General features: G+C 30.1%; 1 protein-coding gene across 2 annotated transcripts in view; it reads left to right on the forward strand.

Moving 5' to 3' along the window:
- SerT (Serotonin transporter) overlaps nucleotides 1–20410 on the forward strand; it is a 59278-nt gene that overhangs the window by 11591 nt on the left and 27277 nt on the right. The window contains exons 2-4 of one of the 2 annotated variants that reach the window (XM_088262480.1): nucleotides 741–935; nucleotides 7067–7217; nucleotides 8918–9052. In XM_088262480.1, coding sequence (XP_088118606.1) covers nucleotides 798–935; nucleotides 7067–7217; nucleotides 8918–9052 — 424 coding nt within the window. In that variant the 5' untranslated portion in view covers nucleotides 741–797. Of the gene's footprint in view, nucleotides 1–740; nucleotides 936–1421; nucleotides 1446–7066; nucleotides 7218–8917; nucleotides 9053–20410 lie in introns of those variants that run through there. The other variant, XM_088262481.1, reaches the window with a different exon arrangement.

The following is a 20410-nucleotide window of genomic DNA, read 5'->3' on the forward strand; positions in this document are numbered from 1 at the left end:
ATGCAAAATCTCTTTTATTAGAGTGTTATGAATAAAATATGAGGTAAACATTAGCAAAGCATAAAGTTTGCAACATGTTCTGTTAAAATATAAGTACTTAGTTAAGTTCTTAATCCTCAAGCTTTAACAGGTATTAAAACATAGAGTGAAAATGCAGTGACTAGATGCACACGGAGTTAGCAACTACTTCTTGTGTCCTACTTAAATATGGACAATATATTTGGTGAAACCCATGAAATATTCTGTGCTTTGCCTCATTCTATACAAATACATATTAGTTGTATCGATCGAAATCTAAAATGGATAACGTAAATAAATGATTGATTTAAGAAATCCCGACTGAATTGTAAAGAATTTTTATTGAAATGTTGACTAAAACTGTACTAAACTGAACGACAAAAAGCAAAAAATGACTGACTGGACTAACGCTGGATAGCTGAAAAACTGAAAACAAACTGATACTTAGATTTCCATATATTTCTTTATCTATACATGAAGAGTAAATATAAAGAGTAAATCCACTCGCTAGTAGGCAAAGGCTATAAAACTTAAAAAGTTGAAGCCTAAGTAGGGTCACGATAAACGGTGTTGCGTAAGCCGTAGCTTGATTTCAGAGTCACTTGGACGTTAGATAATTTAAAAAAAATCTATGCTGAGATGTAAAAAAAATGTTTTACATAAGTATTTTATTTCTTTATGGTGTTATTATACAACGTTAATTTTGTGTCTCTCTTTTGCAGCCATGCTCCGAAGCGGCGTCCTTCAACGGGGACGCGCCCGCGGGCAGCTCCTTTGACATGGCGGGCGCGGGCGGGCACGGCGGGAGCGGCAGCGGCAGCGGCGGGGGCGGCGAGGAGGAGAGCAGCGCGGGCGGCGGGGAGGCGGCCGACTCGCTGATGGGCACTCTCGACACCAAGGCGTCCAAGGACCAGACGGTAAGCGCCTACACGCAATATCTCGACACCAAGGCGTCCAAGGACCAGACGGTAAGCGCCTACACGCAATATCTCGATACCAAGTCGTCCAAGGACCAGACGGTAAGCGCCTACACGCAATATCTCGACACCAAGTCGTCCAAGGACCAGACGGTAAGCGCCTACACGCAATATCTCGACACCAAGTCGTCCAAGGACCAGACGGTAAGCGCCTACACGCAATATCTCGACACCAAGTCGTCCAAGGACCAGACGGTAAGCGCCTACACGCAATATCTCGACACCAAGGCGTCCAAGGACCAGACGGTAAGCGCCTACACGCAATATCTCGACACCAAGTCGTCCAAGGACCAGACGGTAAGCGCCTACACGCAATATCTCGACACCAAGTCGTCCAAGGACCAGACGGTAAGCGCCTACACGCAATATCTCGACACCAAGGCGTCCAAGGACCAGACGGTAAGCGCCTACACGCAATATCTCGACACCAAGGCGTCCAAGGACCAGACGGTAAGCGCCTACACGCAATATCTCGACACCAAGTCGTCCAAGGACCAGACGGTAAGCGCCTACACGCAATATTCCGTCGGTACTTTCTTACTTGTCAGCCTTCGTAGTGTAATGGTCACTGTATTGTTGGTTCCGGGTTCGATTCCCGGGAAGGGGGGGGAGGGGTAAAATAAATATAAGAATGCCTTGAATATATTGAATTTGCGTTTTGTACTGACAATTCTTGGTGGCAGCATTTTATATAATAAAACAGCATTTTATATAGTAAAACAATATATATACATACATTATTTTATTTTATACGAGTATGAGTAATGGTGAGCACGCTCGGCTACTATAGTACGCTGGAGGTCCCGGGTTCGATCACAGGAGCGGAGTCAAATAATACATTTAATATTTTGTACTAACCTTTATGTTTCCGTGGTCAACTATAATTGGCTTGTTTAATGTATATGAAACATGTTTCACAGTACATTTTAGGAAATAGTGAAATTTAAATTCAAAATGGATAGATATTACCAACAAGTACCTGCAGAATCAATTAATGAAATGAGAGAAAAAAATGACAAAGTATGGAATAAATAAATCAATACACGGATATATTGAAAAATATTAGGCCTACCAAAAAAGAAAATTTCCAACATTCGCGATGGACTCGACAAGCTTTGCTGAAAGTTTCAAAGTAATAGAATATTTTCGTTCCCGATGTGGTTCTTTCGCTAAACTTCCTCTACCTATCCGTCAAAGCCGATCTTTACTTTCTAGGGATGATTGAATGCCGCAATTTTCTTATAAATCGATGTATTTAAAACCAGATATTAATCCTAACCACCTGTCTTCAAAGTATACAAACGTTCGGTATAGTGGAATGCTGGAGATAAAAACACAAAAAGTAACCATGGAAAGTTATTTTTATTCTTAAAATAATGCTTTCTTTTGAAAAATAATACGAAAATTGTATTGCATCTCAGAAAAAAAGCCTATATATTTACATTTAAATCAATTTATAAGACAAGGATTGTCAAAATTTAATAATAATAATAAAACTCTTATCCGCACCCCAATGGTGCATAGGGCACAGCGTCATATAAACGCAGTGTTATCTCAAGATCAATCGTTTACACATGAAGGAAAGGTGATCAGCCCTCCGCTTCAGGTACCAGTCCAGGGTAATATTGTATAAATATTACAGTGAAAAAACTATAACTATTTATATGGTAGGAAATTAGTAAATGGAAATATTGTGTTGTACATAAAACATCAAATTTGTTGGAGGATATTTTTTACCCTTGATGATACATTGGTTTGGATTAAAATATAATTACATGAAGTTATTTATTTTAATTTTAAACACGTTTCTAGAGTTGAGATTATTCAGTTTTACATGCGATGACTTGAAGACGATTTGTCAACAGCAAGAGAATATTCTGAAATCAAAGAAGACCAGGAAGCAAAAGAAGGCGGAAGTCGAATGCAAACGACGCGTCATGTTTTACTTGGCACATTTCGTTTGACGAGAGAGAGAAAAAATATATTATTCTCAATATTATTAATATTTAAAGCATTTACTTTGTGGTTAGTCATTTTTATATTAGGAAAGTACTTAAAAATAATATTCCTCTAATTAACAACCAAACAAATTTTACATATAGTCCATTGTTTGATTCGACATCGGTTAAACACGATTCGTCAATATCCAATTCGAACCCCCCCCCACTCCTTTCATCCTACAAGTATATAAGTAGATTCGATTCCTAGTCTAATTTTAATGTACGGTTAACCTCGGCTCGTAACGTATGTCTGTATTGAAAACTATAGTGCATGTTGGTCTTCGGGTCGACCAAAAATCGCATGTGTTAGACATTTTGTGTAGTTTTGAGTGTGTAAATGGTGCTATGGTGGTGAAGGGTAGTATTGTTTGCATGCTGTGTTAGTGATTGTCCTGACGAAGAGACGGGTACGTCTCGAAACCGGTAGACGTAAAAATCTCGGTGAGTGGTTATATACTTATTTTATTAACATTTTTGTAAAAAAAATAAATAAGTAAAGAAAAAATATATCGTTAAGTGAAGGAGAAAGAGGATACGGACATATATCTTATATTTCAAACATCACACACCAATTATATCAATATTACCAATGGAAGCGCAAATCAATGATACTGCAAATATTGAACAAACACAATATTACTATGCAAATTTTGGATTGATGTATTTGTTTTTCGATGCTCTCTTACTCTGTATTTCATACTAAATCTCTCTTAATCCTTATTATTTTAAAAGTTTTTCGTCTATCACGTGTACTGTGTGCCGTAAACGCATATTTTGTCACTAATTTTTAACCTGATTCTTCTAAAACATAAAAACGATTAATTTACTTTTTTGTCTACGTCTAAAAAAGCATTTTATTTGAAAATCGAAATTCTGGTTTAATAAAAATACAGATGATAATAAAATGAAATCTTATATGATCAATAAAATAATATTTATATTTTTTTGTGTACCTTTTTATTTATATTTTGAGGTTTTTATAATCTGAACAAAATGTTTGAAGGAATTCTAATCAAATATTTTATATACTGTACCTAATATCGGCCTCCACCGCGTTATATTCTATGAGGTTTAGCGTACAGGGTCGGTTTAATTAATAATTATTTTTCCAAATTATCATACGTACTATCATACGTATATATGTACTGCCATTATAATGATGGGGCCTAAATTAGGTAATTTGGTGTTTAGTAAAGGGATCTTAATAAATGAGGGATTAGTAGGGTTGAGGTAAAATTATAAAGGTATCCATAAAATAAATACTCTTATTCCACTATTTACCTCATATCATTACAGTAAGAGCAAAAAGCTCATGAAATTTAACATAAAGTACAAGGATTTATGATTTTATCAAATAATTTATTTATCCACAACAGTTTTAGTGTGTCCAAATATTTGCTCTTAAATCTGAGTTTTCTTTATTTAGGGGTTATTTTTACATTTTGTCGCCTTGACATAGATGAAGAAAATATGAAAGTGCTAGTATTTACAGGGCGTATGATCTGTCATAGGCTGAGTACAGTGTTCGTCAATCATGGGTAGAATGGTAAATGTTGCATGTGTGCCTTGTAAATACACCCAGAGTTCCAAATTCTTCTTCATCTATGTTGATATGTAAAAAATAAAAATTGTTATATCGTTTTTTCTTTGAAAATTTTTCTCTTGAATAAGTATTTGTTATTCAGATAATTCATTTTGTACTATAATTTCACTAACAATAATTTATCTTTATATCCATTATTATTACTAGTATTACATTTATAATGTATTGTATACTTTGTCCACCATGGTGTAATGGTTAGCGTGTTTAGCTATCGTGCTGGAGATCCCGGGTTCGATTCCCAGAAGGGGGGGCGGTTGAAAATGAATTTGAGTGATTTGTCACTCCAATATTTATTTAATATAACCCTGGACTGGTCCTTAAAGCGCAGGAGTGATCACGTTGCCTTGATATAAGTAACGATCAAGATAACACTACGTCAGTACGATGCAGTGCTCTATGCACCATCGGGTGCGGATAAGGGTCAAAATAAGAATTGCATTATATTTTGTAAACGTTCACACGTAATGTACGTTGTGTTAGTCATGAAAATTTCAGAATCCCTTCTTTCTGATACCTACAAATATTGAAAAGTTTGTTGGATCATTTTTCAATGATTGCCCTTTAAAATAACCTATCAACGGTAATATTTTCATTTACTTTTACGTTCCCCCGCGAGATCGTAAAATATTTTACGATAACGTCCTGTAGGCTCGGATATAAGTACAGGAGTAGTGACATCGTAAAAAATCTCCTCTCGAAATATCACCCCAAAAAGGCATCAAAGGAATTTGTCACCGCGGACTTCCATTATTCCTGGATATTGTGATGCAAATTACTAAATTCTCGGAACATAAATTTAGGAAATTTATGTAGGTAATTTAATTCACTTCATAATACATTTATTGAAGTTATATTAATGTACTAGCTGTACCCTGCCAAGCGTTCTATCAGTCTCATTAAATAGTAAAGAAAGAAAATAAAAAGGACATATTTCTAATATGTTTTATTCCGCAAATACTTGTGAAGCAAAGAAAATATTAAAAATTTGTGTAACAAATATGCAATCATAAAGATTGAAAATGTTAAGTGACATCTGCTGTCAAGAAGCTAGTTGTCTACCATGAGTAATGTTAAATGTTGCCTGTGCTTTAAAAAATATTTTTGCCAGTCACTGGTATATTATTATAAAATACGTTTTGAATAATTTAAATTGAAATGTAATATTTTGACAAAATATTAAAGTAATCGGTATATAACTTAAGAATATTGAAGATTTTGAACATTTTTTTTACTGTGTACATTATTTTGAAATCTTTCTTATTCATCTCGAGGAAAGAAACTTAACGTGAATCAAAGAAATTATTTGAAATATTTTATTATTTTGAAAGACATTTTTTAAAGCTGGTACTTAGAAATATATGCTCCTTCGTAGTGTAATGGTTAACACGTTTAGCTATCGTGCTGGAGACGCTCCGGGTTCCATTTCTAGGGGGGGTGGGAGCAAAATAAATATTATTTAGTGATTTAATATAATGGAAATGAATTATTTTAATATAACACTCTCGTAATCATTTATCGTTCGCTTTGTGTAATACCACTTTTACAAACACTTTATATTCTTATTTTTTTTATCTTTTTTGTGACTTTATTAGGTTAAAATTATTAAAATCAATAAAAAATGTATTAAAAAAGAGCTCCACCGACAAGACACACAAAGTGGCTTGGTGGGTATCTGCAAAAAAAACTTCTAAATATGTTTAAATTGTGATTTAAATAAAGGTGTACTAATAAAAAAATAATAATAATAATATTCGTGACCACCGATATCGGAATAATCATTCCGTCATCAGGTCATTAAAATAAAACTATTACGGACATATATACAACAACAAAATTTTGAAAGAGAGAAAGAAGACAAATAAATAACAATGGGAATATTTTTAAAAGTGGACTCGAAGTTAAATTTAGTTGGCTATTTATTATGGGTGAGTCTTTATTGATTGCTTTACTTATTGTCCGCCTCCGTAGTGTAATGGTCAGCACGCTCGGCTACCGTTCTGGAGGTCCCGGGTTCGATTCCCAAGGGGGATAAAAATAAATATAAGTGATTTTTCACTGTAATATTTATTCAATATTACCATGGACTGGTACCTGAAGCGGAGGGCTGATCACCTTTCCTTCATGTGTAAAACGATCATGATTACACTGCGTTTATAATACACAGTGCCCTATGCACCATTGGGGTGCGGATAAGGGTTTTTATTATTATTATTACTTATTTCTAATTTTTCTTAATTTTTAAGACCAGTTTTATTTGCATGTGAAATCTCTATACTCGTTGATTTATTAAAATTATGGTCTTAAAAAATTAAGGTGATTAGCAAATTCAGAAAAATTATTATTATTAAGGCACCTTAGGTGTTCTTTAATTCTGATATTGAATTTACGCGATGTTTTTCCTATGTAAAAGGCTTTTATATTACCTAAGTTAACAATGCTTTTAATGTACAAAATATATTTTAATATAGGCTACCAGAGTGATGGTGGTGTCGCTAACACCCGAACGACACCGAGAGACATGGGCCAAAAAGGTGGAATTTCTGTTGGCCGTGGTCGGGTTTGCTGTGGACCTCGGGAACGTCTGGAGGTTCCCGTACATCTGCTATCAGAATGGAGGAGGTATGAAAATTACATAATGCCAAAATTTTCAGTCGTAAACTTAATTTAATGGTGTCTCAACTTTCAAACATGTATCATTCTTTCTTTAATGAAAGAAGATGGAAGTCTGAATATCCCAGGGCATTTGGCTGGCGTAAGCGATCATTTTATACACTCGTGTAACCTTTACCATTCTGCCCACTATTAAGCATCCATATTGCGTTAGTTCTTGAAACCTGTAACTATAAATTTTTATTAAATTTATTTATTTCAAAGAAACATTTACTATATGTATTACGGCTCTTTAGGCACGACATGTGTTTAGCCGAAATACTAACATGTTAATACAATATTAATTTTTTATTTTATTATTATTTAATACATTTATATTATCCACTGACACTTCGTGATGGAATTGCATTTTTAATTTATTATTAGATTAAAACCAATATTTTTAGCTTTTCCACTTTTTTATTTGACCAGCGACCGGGTTTCGTCGTTACCGACATCATCAGACTGGTGAGAGGCTTTACAAATTTGTATGTTATATATAAAAGAAGGCAGGAGTTGATAACCATGATTTGATATAATTTTATGAGAAATTAATTTAATTTTAGTGAATTTAAGTATTGTATGATATTTTAAATATTTTTTTATAAAGGTTTTTTGTATTGAAAGCACGATTTTATATAAAGTTAAAATAGATTTGTATAAAATACAAATCTAAAAAAAATACAAATCTATTTTAACTTTATATAAAATCGTGCTTTCAATACAAAAAACCTTTATAAAAAAATATTTAAAATATCATACAATACTTAAATTCACTAAAATTAAATTAATTTCTCATAAAATTATATCAAATCATGGTTATCAACTCCTGCCTTCTTTTATATATAACATACAAATTTGTAAAGCCTCTCACCAGTCTGATGATGTCGGTAACGACGAAACCCGGTCGCTGGTCAAATAAAAAAGTGGAAAAGCTAAAAATATTGGTTTTAATCTAATAATAAATTATTATTATTTGTTTGTTTTTTTTTTAATTATTAGTTTATATACATTACATACAAGAGATACAATAATAATTTACAGTATATTGCAATGATCTTAGATCCTTCCGAATACCGGTAAGCTTTCGATACATTCGTGAAGTTTGGCCGATTGTTATGCCATCAGTTGAGGATTGGCAAAGTTAATTCCTTTCGGGCATACGATGACTTTCATATTCTTATTCATCTATGTTGAGATGGCGAAAAAATTATTTTAAATAAAAACTCCTAATTGGAGATAATCTAGATTTGTGAACAAATGTTTGTACACATTCAAAATGTTGCAAATATATTTAACATATTGTGTTAAATGAACTGCCTCCTTACCTTATATTTTGTTACTAAATAGACTGCTTTCCATTTAATTTATATTTGAAGAAATTAATTTGTGATTTTTCATTTCATAATTAAAATAAATCATTGTTTTAAAATCACTATAAATATTTGATTATAACTTATTTATAATGTCTATTGGTTTGAAAGCTAACTTCTTCTTTTTTTATCAGTATTAATCAGACTTGAAAAAGAAGCGGTTAACTTTGAAACCGGTGGGCATTAAAATTAAGTTATAAAATATTTGAAATGATTTTAAAACAAAGTTATATTTTATTTGTAAACTGTTTTCCACTAACAATTTTATGTTAAAATGTATTGTTTTTCTATTAAAAGGTGCTTTCCTGATTCCCTATTGCATCATGTTGATATTTGGCGGTCTTCCTCTCTTCTATCTCGAGTTGGCTCTTGGACAGTTTCATCGTTGTGGTTGCCTCACCATCTGGAAGAAAATATGCCCTGCACTTAAAGGTAGGAACTTACGTTTAATCTTGGTTCAAGTTATTTATAAGATTTTGGTATCCATGAATGACAAATAAACTTCCATGATTACAACAATTTGATCAACATCGTATATGGATACGTATTTTGAATATGGATTTTGCATATTTCGGGTAGAACGTCATTGTTATTATTATGGGAAATTGATAAATTATCGGAAAATTTTGGGTTACTGGGACGTGGACTTTGGGACATTACTGTCAAAAACGGTGACAAACCTTTATGAATCTAGACCCTTTAATAATAAATCTCATTTTTAATTTTCATTTTACTTAGTATATTCCACTATTTCTTAAATACTTGAAATGGTGATATTTATGAAGCAAAATTTAAATAGGTAAATACCACTATTCCAAAAGATCACAGTGTCAATATAAATAAAAAAAACAGTGGTATTTACATCAAGTGAAATATTTTTTTAATTAAAAATTAGTTTTGTTTGTAAAATTTAAGAAATGGTGGTAGTAAAAATAAAAATATATTAAAAATGGACAAATTCTGGAGAAATTGCCTCAAATTAAACTCTTTCGTTGATAAACGTTTGATTTATCAATTTGCATAAAAATACTTTTAGTTTAGATCAGAAACAATAAATGTTTCGTTTCTATGAATCATGAACTTATAATCTGATTTACATATCTACTATCAAATAATTTACTTGATTTACATAACTAATTAACGTTTTTTAAATGAATTTATATAATTGAAATATGAACAAGAAAATAAAAGATTTATTTTTATTCAATTCACATTCGCTCAGTACAGCGCTTTTTTTATTTTTTAATGTAATTTTATGGGTAAAATAATGACTCCTTAGTACGTTTAAGGTTAATTTGTTAGCTTCATTTGAATACTAATAATATGGGTAAGTCAAATAAGAACGGAAAGTGAATATAAACTCACGGAGTTAGAGAGGATATTTTAGTAAAAGTAAATGGCTTGATAATATTTAGCGTATTATATAATGCGAGAAAATACTAGGGGAATTTTAAGTAAACAGTATTTTTAGTAATTGAGACGGAAAATGCGGGTTATTTTAACGATGTCATTGCGCAGCGTTATGCAAAAATGTAGAATTATATTACTTGTGATAAGCAGTTAAACAGGAGAAAATAATATTTGGATAGTAAATAAAACTAATCCTGAGGACTTTTTAACGAACAATTTTCAATTGATATTTCAACGTAGATAAAGAAGAATATGGACGTCTGGGCCTTTAAAAGGCATACGATTTGACAAAGGTAAGTTTAAGTAAAATGTTTATACACGTGTAACATTTGCCATTTTACTCATGACTGACAATCACACTACTCAAATTTTAGAAGTATTTATGCTTCAGTTGACAACATCTTCCATGTGTTACTTCTTCGGTGACATATATGGTTGACATTAATAAGTTTTTATTAGTAAAAACCTCGGTGAAATTGATATAAAAATTGACATAAATAACTCAATTGATATATTAGTGGAGCAAATCCAGAATTGTTAAGAAAAATTAAGACCCACTCATAATATTGTGAATTTACCCTTTTTTACCGTTGATAAAACACAAGAACTTAATACTATTAACTGTATCCTTTTTCTCACTGCATAGGATACTGCATCAAATTGATGTAATTTTATAAAAAAAGATTATTTATAAGGCCAAGGTTGGCACCTAAGTTGGTAATCTAGGTTGGTACCTAAGGTAATTAAATACTTACATTTATTTCGACCCCCAGAAAATCGAAATAAATGAAAATATTTAATTTAATGCATTGAATGCAGTAACCACTACAATATAGAGATGGACAAATATGTTATTTTTCATATTATTTTTTGACATCTCATCAAAGATGAAGAAGAATTAACGGGGCTGACGACCGTCATAGACTGGTTTAAGTGATCACTTTACACACGTGTAACATTCACCAATTATACCCATTATTGACAACCACACTTTTTAAATCCCCGTAGCCCCATAGTCAGCCCCGTAAATGCTTAGACTTCCATATTCTTCTTCATCTTTGATGAGATAATATGAAAAATAACTCCTATAATTGGAGATAATCCAGATTTTTGAACGGACACACTCCAAATGTTGTAAATATGTTATTTTTTTTACAATAATCAGTAAGTTCAAAACAATCACAAAAATAAATTTTATAGCTATGGATAAAGTATTTTTTAAATATACAGTTCGCACTTCGGAAATGGAAGATTTTATGTTAAAAATTATGTTACTAACAAAATTTGCATACACTTTTTGTTTTTCAAGTTGTTGACTTTTAAATATTTTTTAACGTAGGTATTTATTATTATTATTTTCTTTTTATTTCAAATCAAAACTTTGTTATTTTCTAAAAAATAGTATATGGCAACATCAGAAGAAAATGTGGAGAAATCTTTGGTCCAAATTTAAATATGAATTTCGTTTTGGCAGTTGATTTTGTTATGAAATGTATTCAAGACTATGATGAAAATATTATTTCAGTATTATATGTTTTACTTTTGATAAATAATATAATTAATTATTCGGTTAGTTTTAATATTTGTTTTATTAATTTTATCTTAAAAAAACGTTTATCGTTCAATTATTTTTTAAAGCTATCCATTTATAAAGTCGATAGAAGATTTATACACATTGAGTCTACTTCGGTCAAAGCACATCCTTTCTTGTGAATGATTGGAGTATTAGAGAATGGAGTGCTCGACAAATACATTCTCGACCCGACCCCAGTCCCCAGTTTGTACTCGCCAAGGAAATAATCCACGCGAGCTTTTATGTGTTCTGCAGGTTGCAGACGGCAGGCGCTCTACTCCACTACCCTCCGGCAGCAAGGAGAGACTAATATTGTTTACTCTGTGTTTAACGCCCCTGTTGAAAGAAACTATTCACGATAAAACTTTTGGTTTAGTCTTATTTTTAAATGAAATAAAACGTATTTTTCATCCTAACGTTTCGATGACAAATAACTCAATTATTATTTATGGTTCAATTTAATTAAATATATAATAAAGTAACTTCGATAGTTGAGAAAAATGCCAGCGAATGTTGACAAAATACATGCTTTTTATGAATTTTGACTTCGTTATTATGTTATTTAAATACTGTTGTTTTAGTTAAATAAGTTAAAATATTAAATATCTTTTTGGCGTTAATAACCTCTTTTAAATTTTAACCGGATAATTCAAATTGTGTTCACAAATTACAAAAATTTAATAATTAATGTATGTAGAGGTATATTTTGTGATAGATTTTTTTTCAAAACATCCCATTTTACATTTTACTTGATAGCGTGTTTTTTCACCCAGGTTTTTACGACTTAATAAAATATTTCGGTATTTTGATGTTTGTAATAATACTGGAAATATAAGACTTTAACATTACAGATTAAAAATAGATGTACATATAAAAAAACCTTTTAAAGAAAGTTAAGTTAAATTTATTGAATTTTAAATCATATGATAACGGAATTTATTGCAGATTTAGTTAATATATTTTAGGAATGGATGTTTCATTCTAAATTTTTAGTTAAAGTTATGCGGAAGTAAAAAAAAAAAATTATGGAATAGTTATATATATAGAAACAATATTTTTGAAAATCTAACATACACTTTCTCACACATACCCTTTACGTTATTAAACATTGTGTTATCGTGATATTCTGTTTAAAAAATTACATGTCATTCAACAATGTTTATTTAAATAGGTCTACCAAACACAAACATTAAGTATAACCTTCGCAGTCACGACATCAAATTATTGTGAAAAGGATGATAAACATATCGCTCACTCCTTTCAAGAACGTCATAAATCAAAAATCGACAATTTTCAGCTAGGCATATTTTCGGAATGTCCAGAAAATATACTATACCCCAGCAAAAGCGGCATAATTTTAACTTAATATTTACCCGCTACAGGACAGAATATGTTGTTTTTGCATTTTGAAGAAAAGGTATTGTTTAACTATTTTTTTAAAATAAACTAAATATTTTTAAAATGGAAAAAAACTTTAAGGTTTTACTTAAAAAGATCTGTAAGTTGCTTGATATTTATTTTTAATACATTGTTTTATATTTTTAAACTTAAAAAACGTTCTCCTGAAAAATCAAGTTTTTTGATTTATGACGTTCTTGAAAGGAGTGAGCGATATGTGCATGTATAATCAGGTTTTATATCGTAAGTCAAGCACGATTTAAATGAAAACAAAGTTTTACTACTGATTTTCATCCTCTGTATCCTACCCTCAATGTGCCAAAAATTTAATAAATGTATATGTGTAACCTTATTCGTTATATTAAATGGAATTATCAAAGACAGTCAACCGGATGCTTCAAAGTATATTTTTACCTTGAACCTACCTATTTATATTAAATTTACTCACATTTTGAAAAAAAAACGGGATTATGAAATACGAGTACATTTGAAATAAAAAAAATATTTTAAGATCATCTGTATATTATTTATTTACATTACTTTTTTTTATTCTTGTCCAAATCCATTTGAAATTAGGCAGACACCTTTGTTAGAGTTGCGCATTTGGTGTCTTTAAAATGTTGTTTCGTTAAAATTGTTAGTATAACTAATTTTAGGAAAAGTACCAATAATACGTTAAATTATTATGAGATAAATGTGTTATTAGTTAACTTTATTTCGGTGTTTGAAATGTTGTTTCGTTCAATTTGCTAGTATAATTTAATTATAAATACCACCAATTATTTGATTAATCATAATTATTAGTTAAATGTTTACCTATTAATATGAAAATATAATATTATTGGGAGTTAAAATTAAAAATTTAAAGCTTTATTGCGGTCTTCAACAATTTTTTGCATTATATTTTTAATATTAATAAATTTAAGAATACCAATAAAAGTATGATAAATTAAAATAATTGCTAATATTTGTACCTATAAATATGAAAATAAAAGTTTGTTGAGGGTTTAAATAAAAAAATATTTATTTTATTAGGATATTTATTAGTGATTTTTTCACTGAAATATTTATTTAATATTACCCTGGACTGGTACCTGAAGCGGAGGGCTGATCACCTTTCCTTCATGTGTAAACGATCAAAATAACAATGCGTTTATATGACGCAGTGCCCTATGGTTTTATTTTTTTTAAATTTTTATTAGTATAAATACATTTTGAAAAATGAGTTTTAGATAGATTTTTACGTCACATGCAAAAAAAAGAAATATCTTATAAATTGAATTGATTTGAATAAAATATCGTTAGGTAGATAAGATATAGCGGTATTATTGTATATTGCATATTCAGGTAGCCAAAGGAAGCCATTGTCACTAACCCGTCACTTGTCATCAAGCCATGCCTCTACAGTCTGCCCGCATTGTGACGCTCAAGACGAGGGTATTGATTTAACAAAATAATTTTACTCTGCCTAATTAAATAACCTCATCACATTTGGTGTGCGTGTTCGTAACTGGGATCATGCTCGCTAACTGTCAACTATCAAGGGAGGGAAAATAGCTGTACACATTTCACTCAATTTTAGGGAAAGCTAATCTGTTAACTTGAGCGTTAGTTAAGTGGTCACTCAAAAAACGAGTTTAAGAAATATGTATAAAATGGAGAAAAATCGCCGGGAAAAAGGCCATTTTTCTTGAATGTTTTTCGCACATACTTTGTGGCACATTTTATTTATTCGTTTGGGAAACGTACAGATTTACATTTAAAAAAGGATATAATAAAAAGAGTGTTACATTTATAAAATAAAGCCAATTAAACAATAATTAACTTTATAAAATAAAAGTAAAATTTATTTTAAACCACTTTTAATTTGTATTTTTCTCAGACCGGTTTCGATAAGAACCTTGTCATCATCAGGGTTAAACATGCACATGTTTTTGTGACGTATTTTTAAATACCAACTAAATGTTAAAATGAAATAAGTTTACTTTTATTGAGCTCCTAAAATAATTTACGCGTTGCGCATGGGATTGACACGTTTTGGAAAAAATTGTAAATCGAATTTAAATGTATTACACGATGATTTAAATAAAGAAATAAAACACTTGTATAGTACCACAACAATATATATGAATGTCAACACTACTAATATCGAGTACAGAAGAAACATAAAAAGAGTATGGAGAATGTAGTTTGTATTTTCGCCTATTAATATTGGTAGATTTTGAAACAAGTAGTGTTGACAGTAATAACCCCAAAGAGTGCTCTTATAAAAGTGTTATATTTTTATATTTAAATCATCATGTTATTCCACAGATTTAATGCTAAATCAATGAATAATATTGAAGTATGTAAATGACTCACATGCTCATACATATTGGTATTTACGTACTATGGTATAGTAGGCAGGTAGGTACGTAATAACTACCCTAAATACGCATGAAAACCTATCCGCAAGAATCGACCGGAAGCCGTCTTTCCCCCCTTTTCCGTGATATGCCATTTATTTTCAGGTGGGTGAATATCTTTGCTTGTCCGTTTGTCGGCAAAAAATAGGCGGGAAATATAAGAAAAGCTACTCCGTCTTCGGCTGAAAGATGTACTCTCGTGATGGAGGACCCTCCGAATGTATATGTATGACTCTCCGCAGTTTACTGGCGGACCGGGAGGCTAACGAAATGCAGGGAGAGGTCTTATAAATATAAATGAGGCAATTCTTTTAAAGAGACAAACCTGGTAGTAACTCCGCTGGCGAGATTCGAGTGCTTCCATTGGGTGAACATCGTTTAATGTTTGCGGTAATCACGATATTGCCAATAGTGTTAAACCTGAGCGAATGAATATAGTATAAAAGTGGTCGGCATACGAAATGGAAAACTGGTAAAAACTTGTGTGTTACTAGACGTGGAAGAATACAATTCGTTTTTTTAGTGCCAATTCACTTTTTTAAAGTCTGGATTTAGGATACCATGATATTTACACGAGTATATTTGTAAACCGCTAAAAAACATCAAGAATTTTTAAAAAGCCTTCACCGTTTTTTTGCTGCATTTTTTTTTATTATTTAACTTTATTCCAAACCCTGGTTTAAATAGTCCAATCCTCTAAAGTTCGTATAATAAATAAAACACTCAAAATGCAATAAAAATTATACAAAATCCTTATCCATTACTGATAGGTAGGTATCTAACTCAACGATATTTGACATTATATTGATTACATATAACAATTAACGAAATTGTTTTTGGTATATGGTTTAACTCACCATTTGAAAAGATTCCTTATGTAAAAATTATCACGTCAGACATCATCTTCATATGTTTGTGTATATACATATTTATTTATATATTTATAAATATATATATATATATATATATATATATAAATAATATATATATATATATATACATATATATAAATATATATATATATATATATATATATATATATATATATATATATATATATATATATATATATATATATATATATGTATATATATATATAAATATATATATATATATATATATATATATATATGTATATATATATATATATATATATATATATATATATATATATATATATATATATATATATATATATATATATATATATATATATATATTTATATATAGTATATTTAAATTTTTTCTAGTATATTAAAATTTCGTCCGCCTCCGTAGTGTAATGGTCAGCACGCTCGGCTACCGTACTGGAAGTCGAAGTGAGGGTCGAATAAATATAAGTGATTTTTTCACTGTAATATTTATTCAATATTACCCTGGACTGGTACCTGAAGCGGAGGGCTGTCACCTTTCCTTCATGTGTTAATGATCAAGATAACACTGCATTTATATGATGCAGTGCCCTATGCACCATTGGGGTGCAGATAAGGGTTTGAAATATTTAACTTTGATTTCTTTCGAATTCCATTTTTCTATTTTATTTCATTTATAAAACGTATCGACCATATGGATCTTGCACACTTCACCTTAATGTTTGGAATAATAAAAAATATAAAATAAACATTCACTTGAAGATAACTTTAAGTTAAATTATAAATTAGTGTAAAATTACATTCGCAAGTGCGAAGAAATTAATGGTATTATTATTCGATTAAGAAATCTTATAACTAATTATTTCCGCCCTTGGAAAATTTTGTACGGCAGGTGTCGCTATAAGACGAATTAAATGCGTAAAGAAAACTTTTACGCCATTAACTAATATTCCATTCGCATTTCCTGAATACGTATCTGATCATTATCCTTAAACGATGATAAATTTGGGTTTAATCACCCGCAAAATACTATGTGCTTTTAGATTCGGTAGAAATTTCCAGTCTAAAGATGTTCGCAATATTTTTATGATATATTTTATTTTTATGGTATTTTATTATTATTATGATATAAAACGTTAAACTAGCGAGGTTAAATTCAAAATTTAGAGTCCAAACACTGTATTTGAGCATACTAACTACTCAGTTAAAGAAACAATCTAAAAAACCTAATTAAATTATTTGTTTTTATTATCAACATTTGAGACATTAATTTTACGATTTTCCAATGTAAAACTGAACTAATAATATCGGATATTTGTGTTTATGTATGTATTATATGTGCATATATTGCTCACTCCTTTCAAGAACGTCATTAATCAAAATACTTGATTATTCAGGAGAACGTTTAAAAGTTCAAAAATATAATACAATGTATTAAAAATAAATATCAAGCCACTTACTGAGCTTTTTACTGTACAATAGAACTTTTAAGGTAAAACCTGAAGGTTTTTTCTCCATTTGAAAAATATTTAGAAAATTTCAATAAATAATTAAACAATACCTTTTCTTCAAAATGCAAAAACAACACTTTCTGCCCTATAGCGGGTAAATATTAAGTTAAAATTATGCCGCTTTTGCTGGGAAATAGTACATTTTCTGGGCATTCCGAAAATATGCACAACTGAAAATTGACGATTTTTGATTTATGACGTTCTTGAAATGAGTGAGCGATATATATTATGTATGTATGTGATTTTTTAGTAAAAAAATGTTCGGTTTCGAAACAGTAAGTCAATTTGAACAGAAACAGCATTTCTATAATATAATTAATTCGTAGGTTAATAAATAAATAAAGCAATAATAAAAAAAATAAACAATAAATATATTAATAATACTAATTACAGTACACCCCCTATAATGTTGAGATAGGTACCGCGTTATCGGAGGGAACTGCATAGGGGGTGTATAATTAGATTGCATTTGAATTTAATGATGACTCATTTCAGTCATAACCGCTGGTTATAATGTAATAATATAATTAACAACATTACCCCCTATAACATTCCCCCCGATAAAACCGAACCTATCTCAACGTTAAGGCTAACCCATAATTATTTGAATTGTGTGATTAGTTTTTAGTTAAAATAGTCTTGAGAATGAAGCAGTGTAAATGAATACCACTTGATAATAAAATTTATTTTTGGTAAGATTTGTAGTGGTTGTATATCAAAAATATATTTATATCAGTTTTTGGAATTTTTTATAATTTAAATACACAACAACTCGCAAATTAATAGCTGTACTAAATTTTACATTCTTTATCAAGTGAATATTTTAAAGCAATTATTAAAAATAGTGGAATTCCTGATGATAAAATACAAATCATGGTTATAGGAAATCAGAACAATACAATATTTTCCCATTTCAATCTCAGTAAAATAAAAATATATTAAACATCCTAAGTCTCTACTAAAATATTAGATGCAAAGATACAAATTAGATTATTTGGTTGTATTTTCGAATCGGAAACGTCGGATCAATTTGTAATCTAATATTACCGCTGCGCGCTGGAGGAGGGCCTATTGGGGAGGGCAGATAGGTAAACTCTACAGCAAACATTTCCTGCCAAGTTCCTCTTCCTTAATGATAAGCTACTGTTAGATACTTGCGCGCCGATATTTGAAAAGAATATCGCTCACTCCTTTCAACAACGTCATATATAAAAAAAAACATGATTTTTCAGGAGATCGTTTTTAAAGTTTAAGAATATAATAAAATAAATATTAAGCCACTTATTGAACTTTTTATTGTACAATGGATCTTTTTAGGTAAAACCTGAAGATTTTTTCTCCGTTTGAAAAATATTTGCTTTATTGAAAAAAAATTAAACATTACCCTTTCTTCAAAATACTTTCTGCCCTGTAGCGGGTAAATATTATGTTAAAAAAAATATGCCGCTTTTGCTGGGATATAGTACATTTTCAGGGCATTCCGAAAACACGCACAACTGAAAATATATAATTTTAAAGGAGTGATCAATATGTCTGTACGACTACGATATATACAAAGCGTAGTCGTACAGGAGAAAATGACCAACTAACAAAACATAAAATGTTCAGGAGGGCCATTTAAGTCACTTTTGCTTGGCAAGAAAATAAACATCAATGCAGTTAGTCATTTTTGATGCGTCAATATATTATACTTCCAAGTTTAAAATCCTTTGGGATTTTTTTCAGGGAAATATTAAGCTAGTAAGATATATAGTCAATAATCACGTATTTGTAAAATAATAAATGACTACGATAATAAATGACTACGATAAATGACTACGATAAATAAATAAATAAATGACTACGATATATATATATATATATATATATATATATATATATATATATATATATATATATATATATATATATATATATATATATATATATATATATATATATATATACCGTAAAGTGGGTATACATTGCACCAAAATACTGCATTTTTTCAAAAAATTGTCTATTCAGATCATGTTTTTTACTTTTTCTGAGGTTTCAACTATTGCAATGTAATAACACATATACCTGTAACGTGTCTGACACATTTTTAAATTTTTATCTATTTTGCTTATATTTTTTTTTAATATTTATGTTTTGGTGCAAAGTATCCCGGGGTAAAGTACAACTTTGCACCATGATATTTTCTCTACACTTTTCGTACTAGAATCCAAATTTATGCAAAGTAAAGGCTATCCTACAAGTTTCATTGCACTTCGTGAAGGGTTTTGGCTCACAGTTCACTAAATGCAGATTATATTATTGTATAATTATGGAAAAATAAGACACTTGATAGATTTTTTTTTTTTTAAATATTAAAAAATCTAACAAAAATGTTTTTTTTTTCCAATACTGAAGGTTTAAAATTATATAAAATAAAAGGTGGATATTAAAACATATCGTTCTACATAGATAATAGGAATTAAAATTAAATTAGGTCTAAATATGGTCAAGTTCCGGGACGGTAAAGAAACCTCTTTTGGATTGCATTTTCGGTTCTTTTATGGAACCCACTACATCCTTCATCGGCCACTTATACGATTTGAGACTCTCCTGCATGGATTTAACAACTCTGTTTTTCTTTA

The sequence above is a fragment of the Brachycentrus maculatus genome, unplaced genomic scaffold, assembly GCF_059751285.1.
Source record: "Brachycentrus maculatus isolate JH-2025_06_01 unplaced genomic scaffold, ASM5975128v1 h1tg000180l, whole genome shotgun sequence".
Lineage (NCBI taxonomy): Eukaryota > Metazoa > Arthropoda > Insecta > Trichoptera > Brachycentridae > Brachycentrus > Brachycentrus maculatus.